This window comes from Panicum virgatum, chromosome 4K, assembly GCF_016808335.1.
Source record: "Panicum virgatum strain AP13 chromosome 4K, P.virgatum_v5, whole genome shotgun sequence".
Lineage (NCBI taxonomy): Eukaryota > Viridiplantae > Streptophyta > Magnoliopsida > Poales > Poaceae > Panicum > Panicum virgatum.
The window spans coordinates 37,024,985-37,046,522 of NC_053139.1; the positions used below are offsets into that span (position 1 = coordinate 37,024,985).

The 21,538-nt window shown below is 48.5% G+C and overlaps 3 protein-coding genes across 5 annotated transcripts; all 3 read left to right on the forward strand.

The window, feature by feature from the left end:
* The first annotated feature begins 743 nt into the window (after window positions 1–743).
* On the forward strand, window positions 744–5,145 carry LOC120703801 (anthocyanin 5-aromatic acyltransferase-like). 3 transcript variants are annotated; one of them, XM_039987973.1, is made up of 3 exons: window positions 744–1,648; window positions 2,851–4,220; window positions 4,295–5,145. In XM_039987973.1, the coding sequence occupies exons 2-3, from the start codon at window positions 3,504–3,506 to the stop codon at window positions 5,009–5,011; spliced, it is 1,434 nt and encodes a 477-aa protein (XP_039843907.1). In that variant the 5' UTR covers window positions 744–1,648; window positions 2,851–3,503; the 3' UTR covers window positions 5,012–5,145. The 3 variants fall into 3 exon arrangements, with proteins under 3 accessions (XP_039843907.1, XP_039843905.1, XP_039843906.1); XM_039987971.1 differs by having other exon boundaries at window positions 4,300–5,145; XM_039987972.1 differs by lacking the exon at window positions 744–1,648 and having other exon boundaries at window positions 2,361–4,220; window positions 4,300–5,145.
* Window positions 5,146–10,258: 5,113 nt separating this feature from the next.
* On the forward strand, window positions 10,259–13,869 carry LOC120703803 (UDP-galactose/UDP-glucose transporter 3-like). Its single transcript, XM_039987975.1, has 7 exons — window positions 10,259–10,545; window positions 10,628–10,725; window positions 10,860–10,996; window positions 11,919–11,949; window positions 12,394–12,497; window positions 12,980–13,101; window positions 13,192–13,869. Exons 1-7 carry the CDS (start codon window positions 10,373–10,375, stop codon window positions 13,610–13,612), a joined length of 1,086 nt encoding a protein of 361 aa, XP_039843909.1. The 5' UTR covers window positions 10,259–10,372; the 3' UTR covers window positions 13,613–13,869.
* Window positions 13,870–14,600: 731 nt separating this feature from the next.
* On the forward strand, window positions 14,601–16,480 carry LOC120703802 (cyanidin 3-O-rutinoside 5-O-glucosyltransferase-like). The gene has a single exon (XM_039987974.1). It carries the CDS (start codon window positions 14,819–14,821, stop codon window positions 16,253–16,255), a length of 1,437 nt encoding a protein of 478 aa, XP_039843908.1. The 5' UTR covers window positions 14,601–14,818; the 3' UTR covers window positions 16,256–16,480.
* Window positions 16,481–21,538: the final 5,058 nt, after the last annotated feature.

Genomic DNA, 21,538 nt, shown 5'->3' on the forward strand with positions numbered 1-21,538 from the left:
TTTATGTATTATTTGCTCCCTACAATTAAAAAGGTGAAAAAAGATTCGAATCCGTATCCGATCCGTATTCGAATTTTTATATCTATTATTTGAGAATATATATATGATAAATTTTAGGTTTTGTTTTTATGAATCTTTACAAGACCAATGTTAAATACAAGACTATGAATTTACATAGTAAATTCTATATCTTATTTGTCCATAATCGAAGAAAAAATGACTAAAAATCTGACATTCGAATAAACATCTGAATCCATCCTTATATCTAGAGCTACAGCGTGGGCATGCCATCCATTAACTGGGGCCCACGTGAAGTTAAAAATTACTGTGTTTAGATCCCTGGAAAAGACGGGAGAAAAAGTCACATCGGACACTGTAGCACACTGTAGCACTTTCGTTTGTTTGTGTTAAATATTGTCCTACCATGATCTAAATAGACTCAAAAGATTCGTCTCGCAACGTACATCAAAACTATACAATTAGTTTTTTTATTTATCTACATTTAGTACTCCATGCATGGATCATTTGTTATATTTAATGTTTCGATGTGATTTTGATGTGATGGAAAGTTTGGATTTGGGGGGGGTTTGAGATCTAAACTAAAGATGGCAACGGGTAAAATCCGCGCGGATATCAACTTTATAAACCCGTACTCGCGTGCTAAAATCCGCGCCCGCGCCCGCGCCCACAACCCGCAACGGGTAGAAAATGATACCCATACCCGCTATCCGCGGATACCCGCATACCCGCAAGTTTTAGAAAATCAAGCACACAAGCACATTTTAATAGCATGTAAATATTAATATGCACCTCTATATCTCAATATTAATAAATTATAACCTAATAATCAACACGTCAACACCATTTATTTGAGGAAACAAATAAATTTTAGCAAATAAATGAACTAGTCTCATACATAATACATCACAAGAGTCATTATTTGCGGGTTTGCGGGTTTGCGGATTCGGGTATCAATTTTTCAAACCCATTTGAAGATATCCGTTTGGTTTAGAGTTGTACCCGCGCCCGTACCTGCGGACACAAACTCAAACCCGTATCCGCGCCCGTCGGGTTTGGTATCCACGGGTACGCGAATATTTCGTACCCGTTGTCATCCCTAATCTAAACACACCCTGTGACTGTTTCCTTTCCGCGGCAGAAAAATCTCCTCCTTCCCTCCTCACTCCTTCCGGCTTCGTGTTCCTTGTTCCCGAGCGCAGAGCGCAGGCTCGATCTCTTGATCCCTCCAATAATCCGAGTTCCTACTTGGAGATTTTGCTTCAGCATCACTCTAATTGCTTGGATCTGCTCGAATCGGTGGAGCAAGCGGCCGCCCCGCACCGCGCGCGCCGGCATGGCGGCCCAGCTTCTGCTGGGAGGACTTCTGACACCTTTACGCCGCCGGCCATGCTTTGCTCGCCCAGGCGCGGGCTGACGAGCCCGCAGCAGCCCCGCCGACGCCGGCGCCAGCACCGCGCGACGGCCTCGACCTGAACGCGGAGCCGGAGCCTGGCACGCCGTGGTCGGTGCGCACCTCAGCTTAGTCCGCACCGCGCCTACAGGCTCCACCACACCAAGGATTCTAGGGGACGCGCAGAGAAGGACGACGAGCATGCAGCTTGGCCAGTAGATGGCCCCTCCGGAGAGGGTTTTTTTACATATTTACCACTATAAAGAGAGGCACTCGCTCGTTTAGCATTTTTAAAAAGGCGTCTACATATTTAGCACTACTGTAGCTGCGATTACTACATTTTTACCACTTTGTCCTACGTGGCACGACACGGCGGCAGGACACGGTGGCGCCCGGTCAGCAAGGCGATGTGAAATGTCGTTATTGCCCCTGCCCAGCTCCTCTCTTCTCCCTCTCCGACAGATGGGTCCCGCAGCTCATCTCACTGCCAGGTGGGCCCCATTTGTCAGGTTCGTCTTCCACCTCCGACGCCCTTGCCCACGAACACGACGGCTCTGCATCCCCGCGGCGGCCAGCCAGCAGCCGCGGAGGCAGCCACGGCCGCCGCCGACCCGGACGCGCCGCCTCTTGGGGCCTGCCCTCTCCGCGCCGCCGGCCTTGATCCCCTCGCGGGCGCCGCCCCTCACTGTGGAGTTCAGTCTCGGAGGAAAAAAAACAAAGAGAAAAAATCTCCTCGTGCTCTTCCCGTTTGGCGTCGCCCGCCGCTACCATCCTCGTGCTCCTCGTGCTGGAGACAGGATTAGTTACTCCCCATGATTAGGAGGTGGGATTAGCCGATGGGGATTAGATTAATCGGGTGGATCCGGAGGGGGTGACCAGGGTGTGGTGCTGGAGATGCCTGCGGGTGGCAGCGCCGCCGGCCGGCGCTTCACTGCATGGCGTGGCGAACAGCGGCACGGGCGACACGGCGGCCGAGGCAAGCCCAGCGGCACGGGAGCTCCAGCAGGCCTGAGCAGGCGCTAGCCGGTGGCGCTGCAGCAGCGAGCGCGTGCCCAGCCGGCGCGGCGCGGGTCCTGCAGCAGGTGCGCAGGCGGGGAGCCAGGGGCTCGGCTCAGCCGCGCGGGGAGGGGAGCTGCGCAGGCGAGGAAGACGAAGCTGACAAGTGCGGCCCACCTGGCAGTGAGAGAAGCTGCGGGACCCAGCTGTCGGAAAGGGAGAAGAGAGAAAGAGATCAGGGGCAGCAAAGACATTTCGCATGAGCTTGATGACTCAGCGTCACCGTGTCAGGCCGCCGTGTCATGCCACGTCAGTCAAAGTGGTAAAAATGTAAGAGTTGGAGCTACAGTAGTGCTAAATATGTAAGAGCTCTTTTAAGAGTGGTAATCGAGCGAGTGCTCTTCCTTATAATGGTAAATATGTAAAAACCCCCTCCGGAGAAGGATGGTGTCGAAGAGCTGGTGGCCGCGTGGAGAATGGAAGCGCCGTTGAGTAGGTTTCAACTGTCTGTGCTTGCTACAGTGATTTTATAGTTGTTTATACATCAGTGAATTAGATGCACCGGTTTAGTTTTTCTGGCATTACTATGAGTTAGCATTACTGGCCACAATCCGTGGAGTGATGCTAAAATCCTCTTTCTCCTCTTTGGACATGACTCTAGACACACATTGTGAAGGGCCTAAGTAGTATGCTAGTAGCATGATGGTACATGACATTTTTTATGGGTACAGTTCTACTTTTCAATATGCCACGACAACCATTAGTTTTCACGGTCGGTCCCATTCCAATACTTGTGCACCTGCTCCAGCTCCATTTTTGGAGGGTTATGACCTCCCTATTTGGACACACGTGTGGCGTGACTTGTGAGTGTGGAGCGGTGGGTTGCATGCGTTCCTGATGGATCCTCATCAAAGAAAAAGAAACGGGAATGCCATGGTGATTCGAATCCAAGCAATTTTATTTGAAAACGTGAGGGCGTTTCCCCCAGATTAGGGGGCGGGACGCCTTTATCTCCCGCCACAGTTCCTTTTCGCTTGGTGAGCTCCCACAGCCACCGAGCTTGTCGTTCTTGAACCTTGATCCCCAGTTCCCCACCATGACGAGCTCTCAGGTGCGCGTCCTCAACATCAGCCATGTCCGTCCCGTCCAAACGGACGGCGCGTCGCCGCCGGGCCAAGGCGAGCACAAGTTGTCCTTCATGGACCTGCTCCAGATCTCCAAGACAATCCAGCGCCTGTTCTTCGACGGCCCCGACCTCCCGCCGTTCCCGACGGTCGTGAGCGCGCTGCGGTCCTCCCTCGCCGCCACGCTCGCGGTCTTCCCCCCGCTCGCCGGCGAGCTGGCCTTCCGCCCCGTCTCCGGCTCCGGCGACGTCGTCATCGACTCCTCCCCCGCCGCCATCGCCTCCTCCCCGGGCGTCAGGTTCGTCGAGGCCGAGTTCGCCGGCGGCGCCGATGCCATGCGCCGCCTGGCCCGGGACGACGCGCATGACGCGGAGGCGTTCGCGCGGCTCGTCCCAGAGCTGCTCGAGGCCCGGAGGCTGCCCGCCCCGGTCCTCGCCGTGCAGGTCACGAGGCCCGCGGCCGGCGCCGGCGCCGTGGCGGTCGGGGTGTCGATCGCGCACGCGGTGGCCGACGGCCACGCGGTGTGGCAGTTCCTGCGGGCGTGGTCCACGGCGTCGCGGGAGGGCCCCGCGTCCCTCGCCGCGCCGGGCTTCGTGCCGCCGACGTTTGACCGGGCGGGCATCCGGCACCCCAAGTCCGCCGAGCTGGTCCGCTCCGTACTCAGCAGGGTCGCACCGGCGCTGCCCCTGGTAGCTCTCCTCCCCCTGATGAATCGCGTCAACTAATCATCTCGTCTGATCTGATGAACTGATCGATCGAACAGCTCAGGCCAGCGTCGTCGAAGCCGGAGATCATGGAGCAGAGCAGGAGGACCTTCTTGCTCCGCGCCGAGGAGATCCGGTCCCTGAAGCAGCACATCCTCGAACGGAGCGGAGCAGCCAGCCGCGGGAACGGCGAGCCACCCGAGCCGCCGAGCACCTACGTCGCCGTCACGTCCCTGGCGTGGGCGTCTGTCGCCCGGGCGACGCCAGCCATGCTCGACGCCGACGACGCCCACCTCATGGTCAGCGCGGACTGCCGGCGCCGCCTGCGCCTGCCGCTCGGCAACGGCTTCTTCGGGACCTGCGTCAAGGCGTGCTACGCGCGGGCCCGCGCGGGGGACCTGCGCGGCGCGGCCGGCGTCGCGCGCGCCGCCGCGGCCATCCGGCGCCCGATCCGCGCGCACCTCGAGGAGGGCGACCCGCTGTCGGACGCCGAGGGCTGGCTGGCGGCGTACGGCGCCGTGCCCAAGGAGAGGCTCGTGACGGTGGGGTCGTCCAACCGGTTCGCGGCGTACGAGACGGACTTCGGGTGGGGCGCGCCGCGCCGCGTCGAGCTGGTGTCCCTGTTCGCGCCGCGGATGGTGACGCTGCTCGGCGCGAGGGACGGCGGCGTGCAGGTGTCGGTGGCGCTCGACGGGGCCACGATGGACGCCTTCGCGGCCAGCTTCGCCGTCCCGGCTCCCGTCCCGGCGGCTGGCGCTGTGTCCGTAGCACGATAGCTGCGGCCGTGTGAAGTTCGGGGCATGGGGTTCGCTTTTTGTTTCACTGAACATTTTTTATTTTGAAATGCTTGTTTCATTGAGCCTGTTCACACTCATGGTCCTCTAAATTCATCCTCTAAAAAAATATTTCTATCCTGCTAATCCAAATTCTATCTTCTATATCTAACTTTTCTGCACCCATTCATCCTCCGTATCATTCTCTATATCAACTATCACGGTGAGACCCATATGTCAGATATTTTTTTTTACTCTCCCTCCCGCTTCGCTCTCCTCCCTCCCATTCTCCCCCGCACCCTCCCTCTCTCCCCTCTCTGTTTCTCTCTCGCCGGCCGGCACCCGTCTCCCTCCTCTCGTACCCCTATCTCCCCCTCCCTCGGCGGATCCATGGCCGCACCGGCCGGATCTGCACCGGCTACGGCAGGCCAGCTGTGGCGGAGGGCCCCGCGCGGCCATGGCCATGGCGGGGCGGCGGAGGACACCGGCCGCGCCGGCATGTCTCGGCTCGGCTCCGGCGGCGCACGCCCCTCTTCCCTCCTCCTCGAGCTTGGCCGCACGCCATGGCGGGCCTCTTCCATCCCGGCGCACCCCCTCGTCCCTCCCCCTCCTCCAGATCCTGGCGGCGGCGGCGGCAAAGGCGGGCCATGGCTGGCCGCGTCGACCTCCGCCCCGTGCGCAGTGACCTCCTCCCTCCGTCCCTCTCTCTGCTCTGGCTACGCGGCACGGGGCCGCGCGACGGCGGAGGCCCCGGGCCCGACGAGCTGCGGCGGCGGAAGCCCCGGCACAACGAGTTGCGGCGGCGGCTGCGGAGCCTCGGGTCCTCGGCGGGTCGCCGTATACTCCGCCGCAGCGGGCGGAGGGGGAGGAAGAGGGGTGGGTGCGCGGAGGCGCTGCAGGGGCTCGCTGCGGCGGCGCGGCTGGCGGAGGAGAGAGGAAGAGAGGTGGGGCCTGCTGATAGAGGAGCTCCTCTACTTCTCTACGAATGGAGGAATCAATCCGGTGCTAGATGATAGAGTCCCTTTTACAGGAGACCGCTGTAGTAGTTTTTCCTCATTCTGCGTCCTCTAGGAGCCTTTACAGGAGCCCGGTGCGAACAGCCTGACCCTGGTGAAGCCATGAGCTAAAATTGTTTATTGTTCCATTTCAAAAAAAAATTGTAGCATATAATTATAGATTAATTATGTTTAGAGAAAAGCTATTTATCTGTCAACAGATATTTTAAGAGAAATCTGTCAAATTTTGATCCACATGATGCTGCTTTGAGAGTCGTGCGGTTGTCTTCTTGTCTGGCCTCTGTCCGGCTGTCTGCATGGATCGTTTCCGACCGTTTTCATCTTTGTTTGGTTGTTGGTGACTCATTGTGGTTGAGACGTCGACGAGTCTGGAGTCTGGACGACCTACTCTCTCCACTGCGGTCTGCGACTCTGTGAGGAACACATCTCTCTCTCTCTCAAAACTGTGGATCCATTATACCCTCTCACCTCTTCATTTTCCCTCAAGCGGCGGGCAATGTCTTCCTTCATTGATCTTGCCCACGAATTGAAGGGTTTTGGCATAGAATTTTCTTCCTTTACTGGTTTGTTTGATTCATTTTCTGATTTGATCTTTTTATTATTTCCCTTTGTTGTCTGTAATTTGTTCTGGTGAGGTCATGTTTACAACAACAACATAGCCTTTTTTCCCAAGCAAGTTGGGGTAGGCTAGAGATGAAACCCGGAAGAAATAAGTTCAAGGTTCAGGCACATTGATAGCTAATCTCCAAGCGCTCCTATCCAAAGCTATCTCTTTAGAGATATTCCAATCCTTAAGGTCTTTCTTAACCAACTCATCCCACGTCAGTTTAGGTCTACCTCTACCCCTCTTTACATTATTGACCCGCTCAAGAACCCCATTACGCACCGGCGCCTCAGGAGGCCTTCGCTGGACATGTCACATCGAATCTTTGGAAATATGCATGGAATATTAAATGTACTTGAAAAATAACTAATTACACAGTATAACAATTTCATATGAGATGAATCTTTTAAGCCTAATTAGTTCATAATTGGACACTAATTTGTCAAATAACAATGAAATGTGCTATAGTACCAAAATCCAAACTTTTTCGTGAACTAAACACGGGAGTCGCAAGGTTTGTCCAATTGCATAATCCGGTGAGGACAATGAGCATGGCCAGCGGTGGCACTCGATTTGGATCCAGGTGCATCGGCTGCCGATTCCTTTCGCCATTTGATCTATCTGTTTTGAGTTGTAAAACTTTAGGTTGCATGAAACCTGACCATGGAAAAATATATATAAAACTTTTGCTCAACTTCATTAATTTTTTTCTTTATGCATGTTGTCCACTTTTGCTAGTGATTGTGCTTGCTGCTGTTTTCTCAATCCATCACTTGAATCGAATGTGTTTTCGGCCATTCAGTCATTTGTTCTATTTGGGGGTGTGATTTGATTTATTCTTTACCAGTTCCATTTTGCATGATATGCTACCATTTATCTCAGATATATTGTGCTTAATCATACCATCAGAATTCAGATTCTCACAATTGACATCTTTGTTTTCTGTCTATGCACATATGTTTACTCACTGTGATACGTAATACTATGTTGGTTAGTATCATTGGTGTGGTGTCCTCTAATTTTTTGTTCATTTTTATCATTATTTCCCATGTATTTTTGTGACTAGGGTCATATAAGCATCTTAGGCGTCTAGCTATGGGAGTCCTCTCAAACTTAATGACCAACACATTGAGAGTTTAGTATTTTCAAATTTTGAATTTTTTTGGTGGTAGCCTTTTGTTATCGAAAATAAATCAACATGTGATATTTCGTGACTAGTTCTGTTGAATACATGCCAAAGAACAAAATATGTTAGTCTAAATTTGTCCATTTTTAAGAGGGTCTGATATGCATTGTATTTGATAATTAAAAAGGTGTGATACTTTCATTGTTGAAAGACCATGAGCTGTTTTGCATTTGTCTAATTTAATGTGATGATTTCCTTTTATAGTTATATTTTTACATCATCTGTGTTTGTGAGTTATAGTTCATTTGTTGATGTAAATTATAGTGCTCAAAACTATAGTTCTGCTTTTTAATATTCATTGCAAAAGTAATTTTTTTTGCCCAAGTCATTTTGTCTTTTTTTGCCCCTTTTAATGTGAATTTTATTTCTTTTTGTGGTAACTCTGCACTTGTTGCTTGATAGATTCTATTAAAAGATTGAGTATAGCTAATTATGCTTTTGAGTTTTGATGTATTTTTTTATCTTATAACTTTTTCTAAGACCTTTTTTCGCTTGTCTTATGCATTTTAAGATTTACAGACTTTTGAAGCTGGCTTCATTGCAATTTATGGTGATTTTATAAATGTAAGTTGTTCTATCCCAAACTATAACTGTGATCTAATTTTAGTGTTCACTGCAATATCTGAGTGACCCATATGTGAGGCTGTGAGGGCACCATGGTCATCAAAGTTGACCTTTTCTTGACCATAGTTGAGTGCTCAGGATGTGGTGGTACTTCGGTACTTGCTCAGTTAAGCGATGTTGAAAAGGAATTGTGTTCAATCATATTATTAGATTTCATATATAGTTGTGTTTGTGACTTTTGAATTATGTTTGCTGATCTAGGATATTAACAGCATACCATAGGGTTTCTCTGTATGGTGTTATTTGCCCTTTCTTTGATCTAATATTTTATTGATCAAGCTTGCCAAAATTTGAAGAAAATGAGAATAGAAAAGGATGAAAGAAGATTATATGCAGGTTCTGTACAGCTGTATATTTTCTGAGCAGAGTTTTTATTGTTTCTAAACATTTTTTTATACTTGTTTCTGAACATATTAACCGTCATTATGTTCCCTGTTAACAAGAGATGACAGATTTGTGCTATTTAAATCTGTCAGTTTTTGCTTGCCTGTGTGTCAGCATTTGATTGGCCCAAAATATAACAGATTTGGACACAAGGAAATCTGTCGACAGATAAGTAAACAGACCCAGGTTTGTCTCGCGAATTAGTTTTGGAGTTATGCAATTTGTTTTATCATTACTCTACATTTAATATTTCTAATGGTATCCAAACAGTCGACATCACATGACTAAACTTTGGGGCTCCTATATATATCTTTCTAGAAGATGATTAAACAACTTATCTATAAAGCCCACCAAGACCCAACTGATGATCCATTTATCATTTCAGATATTTTAAAAATATTGAACCAATACTTTAAAATGTTGAACTAGTATTTTGAAATTGTTGGAGTGAAACATTTTCAGCTCACCTTCTCTGGCGCTGGCGCGCAGGGGCAGGGGCAGGGCAGTGGCGAAGCTGTAGGGCTGGCGGCCGGCACGCCGTGGGAGAGGCTGCGGTGGTGCGCGGGCAACCACGGCAGCCGGGCGCAGCGGCGGCGCGGGCATGGTGAGCTGGCGGCACGTGACGGTGTGGCGTGGGCCGCCGTTGGGCGGCGACGCTGGCACGGGAGGAGTGCGGTGAGAAAGGGGCGGGGGTTAGGGTTTGAGTAAGGATGGATCTAGACATCCGAATTCTTAGAACAAATTTTGATATTTTAAAATAGATATGCTTAAAATTTTATACTAATCTTTTTTTATTTTATCAAGCATATTATTACACATAAGAATAAAATTTTGTATAGATTTTTTTATGTATTATTTGCTCCCTACAATTAAAAAGTTGAAAAAAGATTCGAATCCGTATCCGATCCGTATTCGAATTTTTATATCTATTATTTGAGAATATATATGATAAATTTGAGGTTTAGTTTTTATGAATTTTTACAAGATCAATGTTAAATACAAGGCTATAAATTTACATAGTAAATTATATATCTTATTTGTCCATAATTGAAGAAAAATGATCAAAAATCTGACATTCGAATAAACATCCGAATCCATCCTTAGGTTTGAGTGTGTTGATCTTATAGTTGTACACGGTTGTACGAATCTCAAATTCTGGGAGATGGGAAACAGAAAAAATCTTGCGAAAGATTATAGGATTGGCACTAAACTTTAGCTAGAGAAATAAACGGGCCAAAACTGTCTAGCAACCAGGACCCTGATTTCCAGCACAGCCCAGCCCAACGCCCGACGGGGCACGCACGCTCGGGCCCGGTTGCCCGCCGTTCCACGCCATCCAGCCAATCGGGCGTCCGTCCTGGCATGCTTCCCCCAATCGTTCCACGCCACGTCACCCCTCTGACGCGCGCCTCCCTCCTCCCCCACGGTCCCACTCCTATAACTGACACCGGCTCCCGCTTCTCCCCGGCGACCACCGCGCATCCAACCCCACCGCGCGCGCCGCTACTCTACTGATCCCTTGACGTCGCCGCGGCCGGCGAACCGACACCATGGCGTCCGCGCGCCGGGGCCGCGTCGGCGGAGGCGTCAACGGCGTCGTACGCCCCCGACACCGCGACGGCGGCGGCGGCGGGAGCATGGCGGGGCGCGTGGCCGTCCTCGCCTTCTGCGTCGCCGGGATCTGGTCCGCCTACATCTACCAGGGCGTCCTCCAGGAGACTCTGTAAGCATCCCCCTCCCGAATGCTGTCTGAACCCCGACACAGAGAGAAAGCTGGGATCAATTCGGTGGGTTTTGTTCTTCAGGTCCACGAAGCGGTTCGGGCCGGAGGCGCGGCGGTTCGAGCACCTCGCGTTCCTCAACTTCGCGCAGAACGTCGTCTGCTTCGTCTGGTCCTTCATAAGTGAGCGCCCTCTCCCTCCGTTCTGCGCGGCGTGGTTGTGTAGTTACATTTCGCGCCACGTCGCGGGGATCGATTCAGCTGAATTGGGCGTCGATCGCGCGCGGAATGTTAGTGATTTTGTTGTTCGAACGCAGTGATCAAGCTGTGGTCGGGTGGGAGTAGCTCTGCTGGCCGTGCGCCGCTGTGGAAGTACTGGGGCGTCAGCGTCACAAACACCATTGGGCCGACCATGGGGATCGAGGCGCTCAAGTACATCAGCTACCCGGCTCAGGTTTGGCTTCGGCTCCTTTTTCCATCTCAGTTTGCTTTGTTGGTTTGTGAACTTTCACGGCTACTGTATTTATCGTTAGGTGCTTTGTTGTGTTAATCAGTAATGCTGTTCATGGCTTTACTGGATTGAAATGCTGTTACGAATTATGATGGAATCAATTAACATCCCTGAAGGAAGGGGAATGGAATACCAGAGGCGGCTGTGTGGTAGTGTTGCCTTAGCGGATTTTGTAGGGAGTATTTATGCAATTCCAATGCTGGCATGCTGGCATGTCTAATTTTGTGAATTTGCGGGTTCAGATTCTGTAATTTTGGTATTATAGGGCAAGCTGGGAATTTAGGCTTAATTCAAGCATATCTTATCACTACTCAATAGGGAGACCTGCTCACAATTTAATTTGAACTGGACACAGATCGGGTTAGATGACTCCTTAAGAATTCTTGTCATATTAACATTGAAGAACGTGTGTTGTGAAATTCTAGTTTCATAATAAAATTGGATAGTGGCACTCATGTGGATGATGCGCTGGTAGGGTGGTACACTGGTACTAACTACTAAACGGTCTTACTCGTATATGGTAGGATTGGTGGGATTTCATGTCTTCCCAGTATTTTGTGACTATATCCTTTCAACTTTGCACCCAATATGGTAGGGCACTGGATTGCATAAAGTTCATTTAATTGTTAGATTTTTTCCCCCTCAGACTTATTGTAAGTTGTAACAACTGGTACAAGCTTATCTCACCTTACTGATTCAATATGCTTTCATGTCGCCCCTCTTTGTGAAATTAAATCTTCTATTGAATTGAACAGCTGGAGCAATACTTAACAAGAGTCATCAAATAGTCCTTTTCACATGATTATGTTAACAAATTCTGGAAGACCAAGATGAATCCTTACTAATTTACTCTTGGTGTTAACAGGTGTTGGCCAAATCCTCTAAGATGATTCCAGGTAACTTTGCATTTACTTGTGCAGACAGCTCAGTGTCTCCCTACATAAAATTGTTTGTGGTGCAAATTGCATATCAGGGTTCCTTATTCTTTCTGATGGACAGTCTGATTTAAGTTATCTCTATAAGCGATAAAAATACAAGAGTGACATATTGTTTAAGCTATGCTCTTCTCAACAATTTGACCTAGAAATAGATGAGAATAGCTTATGCATGAGCAAGAAGAATAGGGGTGAGGTTGTGATATCCATGTTGGTTCATTGTGTTTAAAATGGATTGGAGAGACTAATACTGAACCAGTTTGTATGTGTTGCTATCTGTTTATTAGTAGGCTGTGTTGTTTTAAGTGATTTGTCTTGTAAACTTTATTATTCATCAACCTTGCATGCTATGTTTTGTAGCTTCGATATATTTGATGTTTCTGAGTGGTGATTCAATTTTTACAGTGATGTTGATGGGGACTCTACTCTATGGTGTGAAGTACACATTTCCAGAGTATCTTTGCACCTTTCTTGTAGCTGGTGGTGTATCATCCTTCGCATTGTTGAAGGTAAGATTTGTTCATCAACAACCGTATCAAATTAACTGATTTTCTCATGTATTTGATCGTGCCTGCACCTTTTTAATCTTGATGAACTGCGATGGGTCCAACGTTTGTCCTCCCCATATACATCTAAAAGGCTGAAATTAGCCTGTTCCTTTTATTTTAAAGCTGATATCTTTGGATATTCACCATTCTGTAGAACTAATCCCAGAAAAATTAACCTGATATTCTGTTACTTCTGTGTCATTTATTCTGATATTATATGACCTGCCCATCAATATCTTTAGAACAGGGATCATGTAACTTTTCGTGTGACGGTATGTATTGAAAGAATTAACTTTGCAAAAAAGGAATGGTTTATCAAAAATGACGTCACACCAATGCTTCATCTGGATCATTGCTGGTTTTATTTGATTTGTATGTGACTTAACACAACTGCTCAGTGCAAGCACTGGACTGCTAAAATCTGTTTGCTGCTATTGTATCAGACAAGCTCCAAGACAATTAAGAAGCTTGCGAACCCTAATGCACCCCTTGGCTATGCATTGTGCTTCCTCAACTTAGCTTTTGACGGGTACACTAACTCGACCCAGGATTTAATAAAATCAAGGTAATTATATCCTCATAAATCTTAACATAAAATTGAATCATTTTGATTTTTTAACCTTATTCTAAATGAAAGGTTTTCTTTTAACTGCAGATACCCAAAAACTAACCCATGGGACATAATGCTCGGCATGAACCTCTGGGGGACCATATACAATGCTGTAATTATGTTTGTCGCGCCATTGCTGTTCAGTAATTGGCCATATGCTAACGGTTTTGAGGCAGTGAGATTTTGCCAGGAGAACCCAGAGGTGGCCTGGGACATTTTCTTGTTCTGCCTATGTGGTGCTGTGGGGCAGAATTTCATCTTCCTAACCATCAGCCGATTCGGCTCTCTTACTAACACAACAATCACTACCACCCGCAAATTCATGAGCATCGTGGTTTCATCTGTCATCAGTGGCAACCCATTATCACCAAAGCAATGGGGTAGTGTTGTGATGGTCTTCTCTGGCCTCTCTATCCAAATATATCTCAAATGGAAGAAAAAGAAGGGCAGAGAGCACAAGGAGTAAGCTCAATTCTTGAACCCGTTCCAATTTGTAACTTTGATTGGACACATCTGTTGTGAGGTTGACCGGGACATTGTCAATGTAGCCCATTGGAATTAGGAAAGTTTTAGATGGAACAAATTGTGTTGCATTGAGTGCAAAGTTGTATGATGACCAGTGTATTTTTGTTCTACTCTCTCAAAAGAAATATGTAGAACTCAATGACAACATCTAGATTTATATTTTTGCAGCACATTTGCCTCATACGGGGGTGTTTGGAAGAGCAGTAATGTCTGGGATTTTCTGAGAATTAACTCAAATTTGAACTAAATCACATAAGTAGTGTTGATGAGGAGAATTGGTTTGGGAATGTTTATAACAAGGATTTGGGTCAGAACCTTCCAATCCTAGCAAATATTTGTTGCCAGGAGATGTCATGAGAACAATACTCTTGTTTACTCCATTACGAAATCTGTAATGCAGTGATGTTGGTCCATTCCTTCAAAGTCGATTTTTGTGGCAACTGGATTTGCGTAGAGATTGGTGTGTGTTCAGTTGGATGTTCTAGGTGTAGGACCGCAACCCACATGGTCCTGCTATGGGTTGGCTTAATCCATGAAGAACCAAACGAATAAAATTCTAGAGGAGAATCAGTCCCCAAAATAAACGAACTATATATTACAGCTCCTTGGTTTCTTCATGTCGAGTCTTCAGCATCGCCGGCCATAGGTGTGACGAAGATGCAAAGTAACTCTGTATGCAAGTAAAGACAAGCAGGGGGTGGAGCCAGAGACAAATAGAAAGGGGTGCGGTACTTTATAGAACATGTATGAAATTGAAGCAAACATGGTCAAAATTTAGGGATTATAAGTGATTGTGAAACTTTTGTGGGTGCAGCCGCACTCATAACCTTTCAATGTGGCTCTGCCCCTGAAGCCAAGTGCCAAGAGCTGACGTGGCACGGAAGATTGGAATCACGAAGGGCGCGGCATCTCTCTCACATGTTCAATTACCTTTCCCTTTTTATTCAATGGGCTGAGCAATCACCATTCGCCCCCATCAGTCCATTACCGTCCAACTAAAAAAGATCAAGCAGAAGCAAGCGGCTGCCGTAGCCGCCAAGCTGAGACCATGGCTCCCTAGTCTTTATAGACTGCTCGATCGCTGCAGCTAAGATCAGCAAAGATCATTAGGCCAGTTCCTGCACGAGCTCAATCAAGCTCCAGGCCAATGGAGACCCCAGCTCCCCCTCCCCCTCCGCAGCAGATGCACTTCCTGTTCGTGACCAGCCCGCTGCAGGGCCACATCAACCCGGTGCGCCGCCTGGCCGCCCGCGTGATGGCGGCCAATCCGGACGCGCGCGTCACCTTCTCCACCGCCGTCTCCGGGCACCGCCGCATGTTCCCCTCCCTGGCGCGCCCCGACGACGAGGCCGAGGACGCCGCGGGCGTGCTGCACGTCCCCTTCTCCGACGGCTTCGACGACGGGTTCAGCTCCGCGGCGCCCGGCGCGGGCGCCGCCTACTGGGCCCGCGCCGCCGCGGCCGGGCGCGCGACGCTGTCCGCCGCCGTGTCGCGCCTCGCCGCGCGGGGGACGCCCGTGACGCGCGTGGTGTACACGTTCCTCGTGCCGTGGGCGCCCAACGTCGCGCGCGCGCACGGCGTCCCCGCGGCACTCTTCTGGATCCAACCGGCCGCCGCGCTCGCCGTGTACTACCATTACTTCCACGGCCACGCCGCGGCCCTCGCCGCATGCGCGGCGGACCCCGCGTGCCTGCCGGGGCTGCCGTCGCTCGAGGCCGGCGCGCTCCCGTCGGCTGTGTTCATCACCTCGCCGGAGCACAGGCACTACCTGCTGCTCGACCTGCTGCGCGACCTCTTCCTGTCCCTCGACGAGCACAAGCCCAGGGTGCTCGTCAACACGTTCGACGCTCTGGAGCCCGACACGCTCCAGGCGGTGCCGCAGTTCGAGATCGCCGCCGTCGGGCCCGTGGTGCCGGACGACGCGTCCTCCTCGCCGTCAAGCGCGCTGGACCTGCTGCATCCCCAGGACGCCAAGGTCCCGTACATGGAGTGGCTGGACGCGAAGCCGGCGCGGTCCGTGGTGTACGTGTCGTTCGGGAGCATCCTCTCGATGAGCGGGCGGCAGGAGGAGGAGATGCGGCGGGGCCTGGAGGCCACCGGCCGGCCGTACCTGTGGGTGGCGCGCACGGCCGCCGACGGCGGCGCGAGCTCGGACGGGGACCCGGACCCGGACAGCGGCAGCGCGCGGGGGCTGGTGGTGGAGTGGTGCGACCAGGTGCGCGTGCTGGCGCACCCCGCGGTGGGCTGCTTCGTGACGCACTGCGGCTGGAACTCGGCGCTGGAGAGCGTGACCCGCGGCGTGCCAATGGTGGCCGCGCCGCAGTGGACGGACCAGCCCACGGTGGCGTGGCTGGTGGAGGCGCGCGCGGGCGCCGGCGTGCGCGCCGGCGCGGACGGCGAGGGCGTGGTCGAGCGAGGCGAGCTGCGGCGGTGCGTGGAGGAGGTCATGGGCGGCGGCGGCGAGGCCATCCGGGCGCGGTGCGATCGGTGGAGGGAGCTGGCGCGCGAGGCCGTGGCCCCCGGCGGGACGTCGGAGAGGAATATGCGAGCGTTCGCGTCGGGTGCGGCTGTGGACGGCGCCTGACCCACGAGGTGATGAGCCCACCGGCGGCATCGTGATTGCTGTGACTGATTGTGTACCTGTCATCTGACGTGCGAAGACCCTTCACTGCTGTCTGCTGGTGCAGAAGCCAGCAGGGACTGAATTTAAGGCCGATGTTTGTTTCCCACCACTTTTTCAAGGTTCTGTCATATTAAAAAAAATCTTATTATTTAGCTGTATCAAAAAAATTTGCTTATGATTTTTTTTCAGATGAATGCTAATTCGCGAGATGAAACTAATTAGTCTATAATTTATTATTATGATGCTACAGTAACCATCGGCTAGTTATAGATTAGTATATCTCATTAGATTCGTCTCGCAATATAACCTCAGGGTTCTGCAATTAGTTTTGTCATTAGATTTATTTAATACTTCTAAATACTAAAATTCTCTTTGACGTGATATGATCTAAAGTTTAGCCCATGAATCCAAACAACCTCTAGTTGTGGCTATCCATAATTTTTTTTAAAAAAAAACATCACATCGAATATTTAGACAGATGTATGAAGTATTAAATAAAACTAATCATAAATTTTTTTTCACAGATGTGTTGTAAATCGTGAGACGAACCCAATAAGTCTACTTAATCCATGATTTGCAACAGTAATGCTATAGTATCATCTACTAATCATGGATTAATTAAGCTCATTAGATTCATCATGCGATTTACAATCCATCCGCACAAAAAGTTTTGCATATAAATTTTATTAAATACCCTAAAATAGTAAGATTCCGTTTCAAAATTTTTACCCCTAAAGATCTAAGCACGGCCTCGTGTAAAGTTTTTGATAAAGAATCTTTTCATATTTGAAGTACTAAATATAGACTAATTATAGAACTCGTCTGTATACTACGAGACGAATTTATAAGACTAATTAATTCGCCATTAGCACATGTCACTATAGTTTTGCTGTAGCAATTTATTGTCTAATTATGGCCTATTTAAACTCATTAGATTTGTCTCATAATTTACAAGTAAACTATGCAATTAATTTTTTATTTCATCTAGATTTAATATAATGTCACTTACACATTCAATATGATAGTTTTGCGACATAAATGTGTGGCTGGTCCACAACAATCAATAATCAATAAGTGCTTCCTGAAATTCAGGAGAGCATTTGCCCTCCTGCGATGCGTTGCAGACAACAGCCGATCGATTAGACTTTTCGAGGTACTCATACCGTATTCAACACGTCCAATCTTTATATATATATGAAACATTAACTGAGTTGAAAAAAATACTAATTACAAAGTATAACTGTTTCATACGAGATGAATTTTTTAAATCTAATTAATTTATAACTAGACATTGGTTATCAAATAACAATGAAATGTGCTACTATAAGAAAACTCAAACTTTTTTCCAAACTAAACACAACCTTCAGTGAAAAATCCAGGTACAATCATGTGGGCATGTGCCGATTGCAGCTCGATGGGCGCCGATTAACCAAAAAGCACATTTTTTCCGAACTAAACACAGCCTTCAGTGAAAAATCCAAGTACAGTCATGGCTGTGTTTAGTTCCGCAAAAAGTTTACAAAATTTTTCACTAACACACATCACATCGAATCTTACGATATATGCATGGAGTATTAAATGTAGTTAAAAAATATAACTAATTGCACAGTTTGGTTGTAAATGACGAGACGAATCTTTTGAGACTAATTACTCTATAGTTGGACAATAATTGCCAAATAAAATTGAAACGTGCTATAACAACTTTTTCGCGAACTTTTCGCGAACTAAACACATAACACATGTGGCATGTGCCGATTGCAGGCTTTGCAGCTCGATCGGAGCCGATTAACCAAAAAGCACATGACCCACAGTCCTGATCATGAACAGGATTCCATCACGGCATGGCCAGCATGCCGGGCGCCGGCACAGCAGCCGTGACTGTAAATACTCACTTTATTTGATAGGTTGTGGCTAATGATCGGTGCTAATTTGCTGTGAGAGAAAAAGTATTGCTGATTTGCTGGTGGTTGATGGTTAGTGCTGATTTAGTGTTAAAAAAAGGGTTTTTTATCCATGCCACCGTTATTTACCGAGTTTTGAAATATGCCATTACTATTCATGATATTGGAACCATGCCATTACTATTCTGAAAAACTTTGATCCATGCCATTATGTACGCTTCTCGAGCGTTTGGACCCACATGCAGGCCACCATTTCCGGTCTTGCCCCTGGAGTAGCCGGTCAACGGCATCCGCCATGGACGCCGACGACTCCCTGCTCCCCGCCACCGTCGTGCTCCTCGGCTCCTGCCCCCTCTCCATGGCCCGCGCTGCCGCCCCTGCTCCCCGCCCGCGCCGCCGTGCCCCTGCTCCCTCCTCCACTGCAGGGGCTCCCTTCCGCCATGGATTTTGTAGATCTAGGGCTCATGGAGGTCAACGGCGGTCCGGGCCGAAATCCGGCGAGGTGGTGGCCGGCCGGCGGCAAGGGAGGTGTGTGGAAGCACCAGGGCGGCGAGAGCTACCTTGGGGTGGTTTCCGTGGGATCGGGGGCGGTCGGGAAGGTGGCCGCCGGCGTGCGCAGGGGCTCGGCGGTGGTGGTGCGCGGTGGCGGCGATGCTCCAGCGAGCTAGGGCGGCGGTAGTGGGGGTCGATGAGCTTTAGGAGGTCGAGGGAGTGGTGTTTATGTGCTTGTCTTGGGCGGGGGATGGCCGGAAGTGGGGGCGCGGCGGCGGCTATGGCTGGTGGTGATGGCGCTTGGGCGAGCGAGCTAGGAGCAAATAGGTTCGGCACGTGCGGAGCAGGGGCGCGTGGAGGCGCGGCGCACGAGCGGCACGGCGACGGGGCCGCAAGTGACGGTGGGTGGACGGACGCGTTCGGGGGCGCGAGCGGTGCAGGACCGCGGGCGACGGCGGGCAGGCGGCCGCGCGCTGGGGTGAGCGGGGGGTGCGGCCGCGTGCGGGGGACGAGCGTAGCAGAGCAAGTATAGAGCTGGGGGCATTTATGTCCATACTAAAATACAGTACCTGGGAAAGCCACCCAATATGTGTGTAATGGCATGGATCAAAGGTTTTCAAAATAGTAATAGTATGGTTCTAATATCATGAATAGTAATGACATATTTCAAAACTCGGGAAATAATGGTGGCATGGATAAAAAAAACCGTAGAGAAAACACTGAGCAGAACAGAGCGAGTGCGTGCTGACCGGTCGCAAAAGCACCCGCGCGCGGCCCGCTGATTTTTATTTTTCACTAGCCCATCGGTGGTTAAAGCCGACTTATGCTGATATTTTTCTTGCTTTTTTTTCTTTTCTCTGAAAGTTATGATGGAATATTTTTATGTTCCATTTATTCCAATAAAATAATTTGTTCCGGTAGAATATTTTTTCCAGTGGTAAAATTGGATCTAACTAAACAATTTTCAAGTTTTGTTCGTATGATTTTTTTTATTCTAATGGAACAACTTGTTCCAGTGGAATAATAACAACTTGGTAACGTATCAGATGCAAACTAATCTCTCCGCGCAAACTATGGAAACTTCAATTTAAACCATTGGATCAACATCTAAGGGGTATGGGGGATTGAGTAATTTTACAATCTGGGGCCCGCTCTTGGATTCGATAATCACACTTTTGCAAATCTCTCCTCCCACCTCTCTGTGCCCTTCCCTTTGGATGTTGATCCGATGGCCCAGATTGAAGTTTTTATAGTTTGCACAGAAAAGTTGGTTTGCACCTAATATGTTCCCTAACAACTTATTCCAACGGAACATTTATTCAATAATGTGAAAGCTAGGACCCGGCGGGCCCAAGAAGAATAGCGGCCCAGTAAAGTACTCCCTCCGTTCCAAAAAAAATGTAAATCTCGTTTTCTAAGAAGTCAAACACTTTTAATTTTAACTAAATTTATACAAAAAATTACAAACATTTGTGTCTTCATATTGATATAGTATAGAAATATCATGATTAATCTAAAGATACTTATATTGTAATATACTCCCTCCATTCTCTTTTGATAGTTATATTTCACCTTGACATAATGACCAAGAAAAATAATCTTACTTATCATATAATAAATGCAACACAGACTTTTTTGTTAACCCTCCAATGCTTTAAATGGGAACTCCTCGTTACTAGTACTATTTATTGTCACAACTCATGCTAATAGCAAAATATATTTATTATTTATGAATAATTGATTTTTGAAAATATAGCTATCAAAAGTGAATGGAGGAAGTATATATTAGTATTATTTTGTATGAATTCGGTCAAAATTAAAACTGTTTGATTCCTCCGAAAACAAGATTTATATTTTTTTCGAACGGAGGGAGCATAAACCGCTTCTGTGGACTGTGACAGAACAGCGCGCAGTGGCGCACGCTGCCCCCGAGCAAACCCCGCCGTGACAGACCTCGCGCGATTCTAAAAAAAGTTGATCAGTCACGCGGCCCACACCACTCCCGCTGCACTTTTGGTGGGCCGCGGGTAGATTTCCGAAGCTAGCAGAGGCTGATTTTTTTTTTTGAGAGGACCAAGGTCGGTTACGCTAGCAATGATTTGTGACAGCCTAACTAATGCCCATTTTCTTCAATTTCCATGAGAGTACGAGACCACAGGGCAAATGTTAGGAGTCGCTCGGACCACTGACAATCAAACCATTGCATAATGTCCAATAACTATTTTTTTTGTTCCGGAACAAAAAATTATGACTCCTGAACAAATTTTGTGTATTGTTAGAATAATTAAAAATTGTTCCGAAACAAAATAAATTTATTCTAGAACAAATTTAACTATGGACTGGTTTGTTGGGCCAGTTTAGACTTAGCAACATAAAATCTGTAGTGGGTGACAAGTCTGCTGGGGGTCACCTGTGTGACCCCCAGCAGCCCCCAGACCATAGCCCTATCTATGTCAGGGCTAAAAATTAGCCCCTCTCCTTTTAGCTCCAAAGGGTTCGAACAGTTGGGCTATTTGGAGCTAGAGTAAATTAGCGCCTTCTAAAAAATTAGCCCCTCCAAGAAATGTTTATTGAAACTATTTATGCGTGAGCTCCACCGAAAAGTTACTTTTCTCCCCAACCCCATGCATGGAAGCTAGAGCCAGTGATTGAAATATACTTTAGTTCTCAAATTAGTCCTTGGATCCAAATAACTCTAGGGCTAAACTTTAGAAGGCTAATTCAAGCACTAAACTTTAGTCCTCAAATTAACCCAAGGGCTAATTCTCCAAACAGTGCCTATGATGCGGTCCGCATGAGCAATATTTATGCGGCTTTTCTTTTCTTGTTCTTTCTGTTTTATTTTTATTTT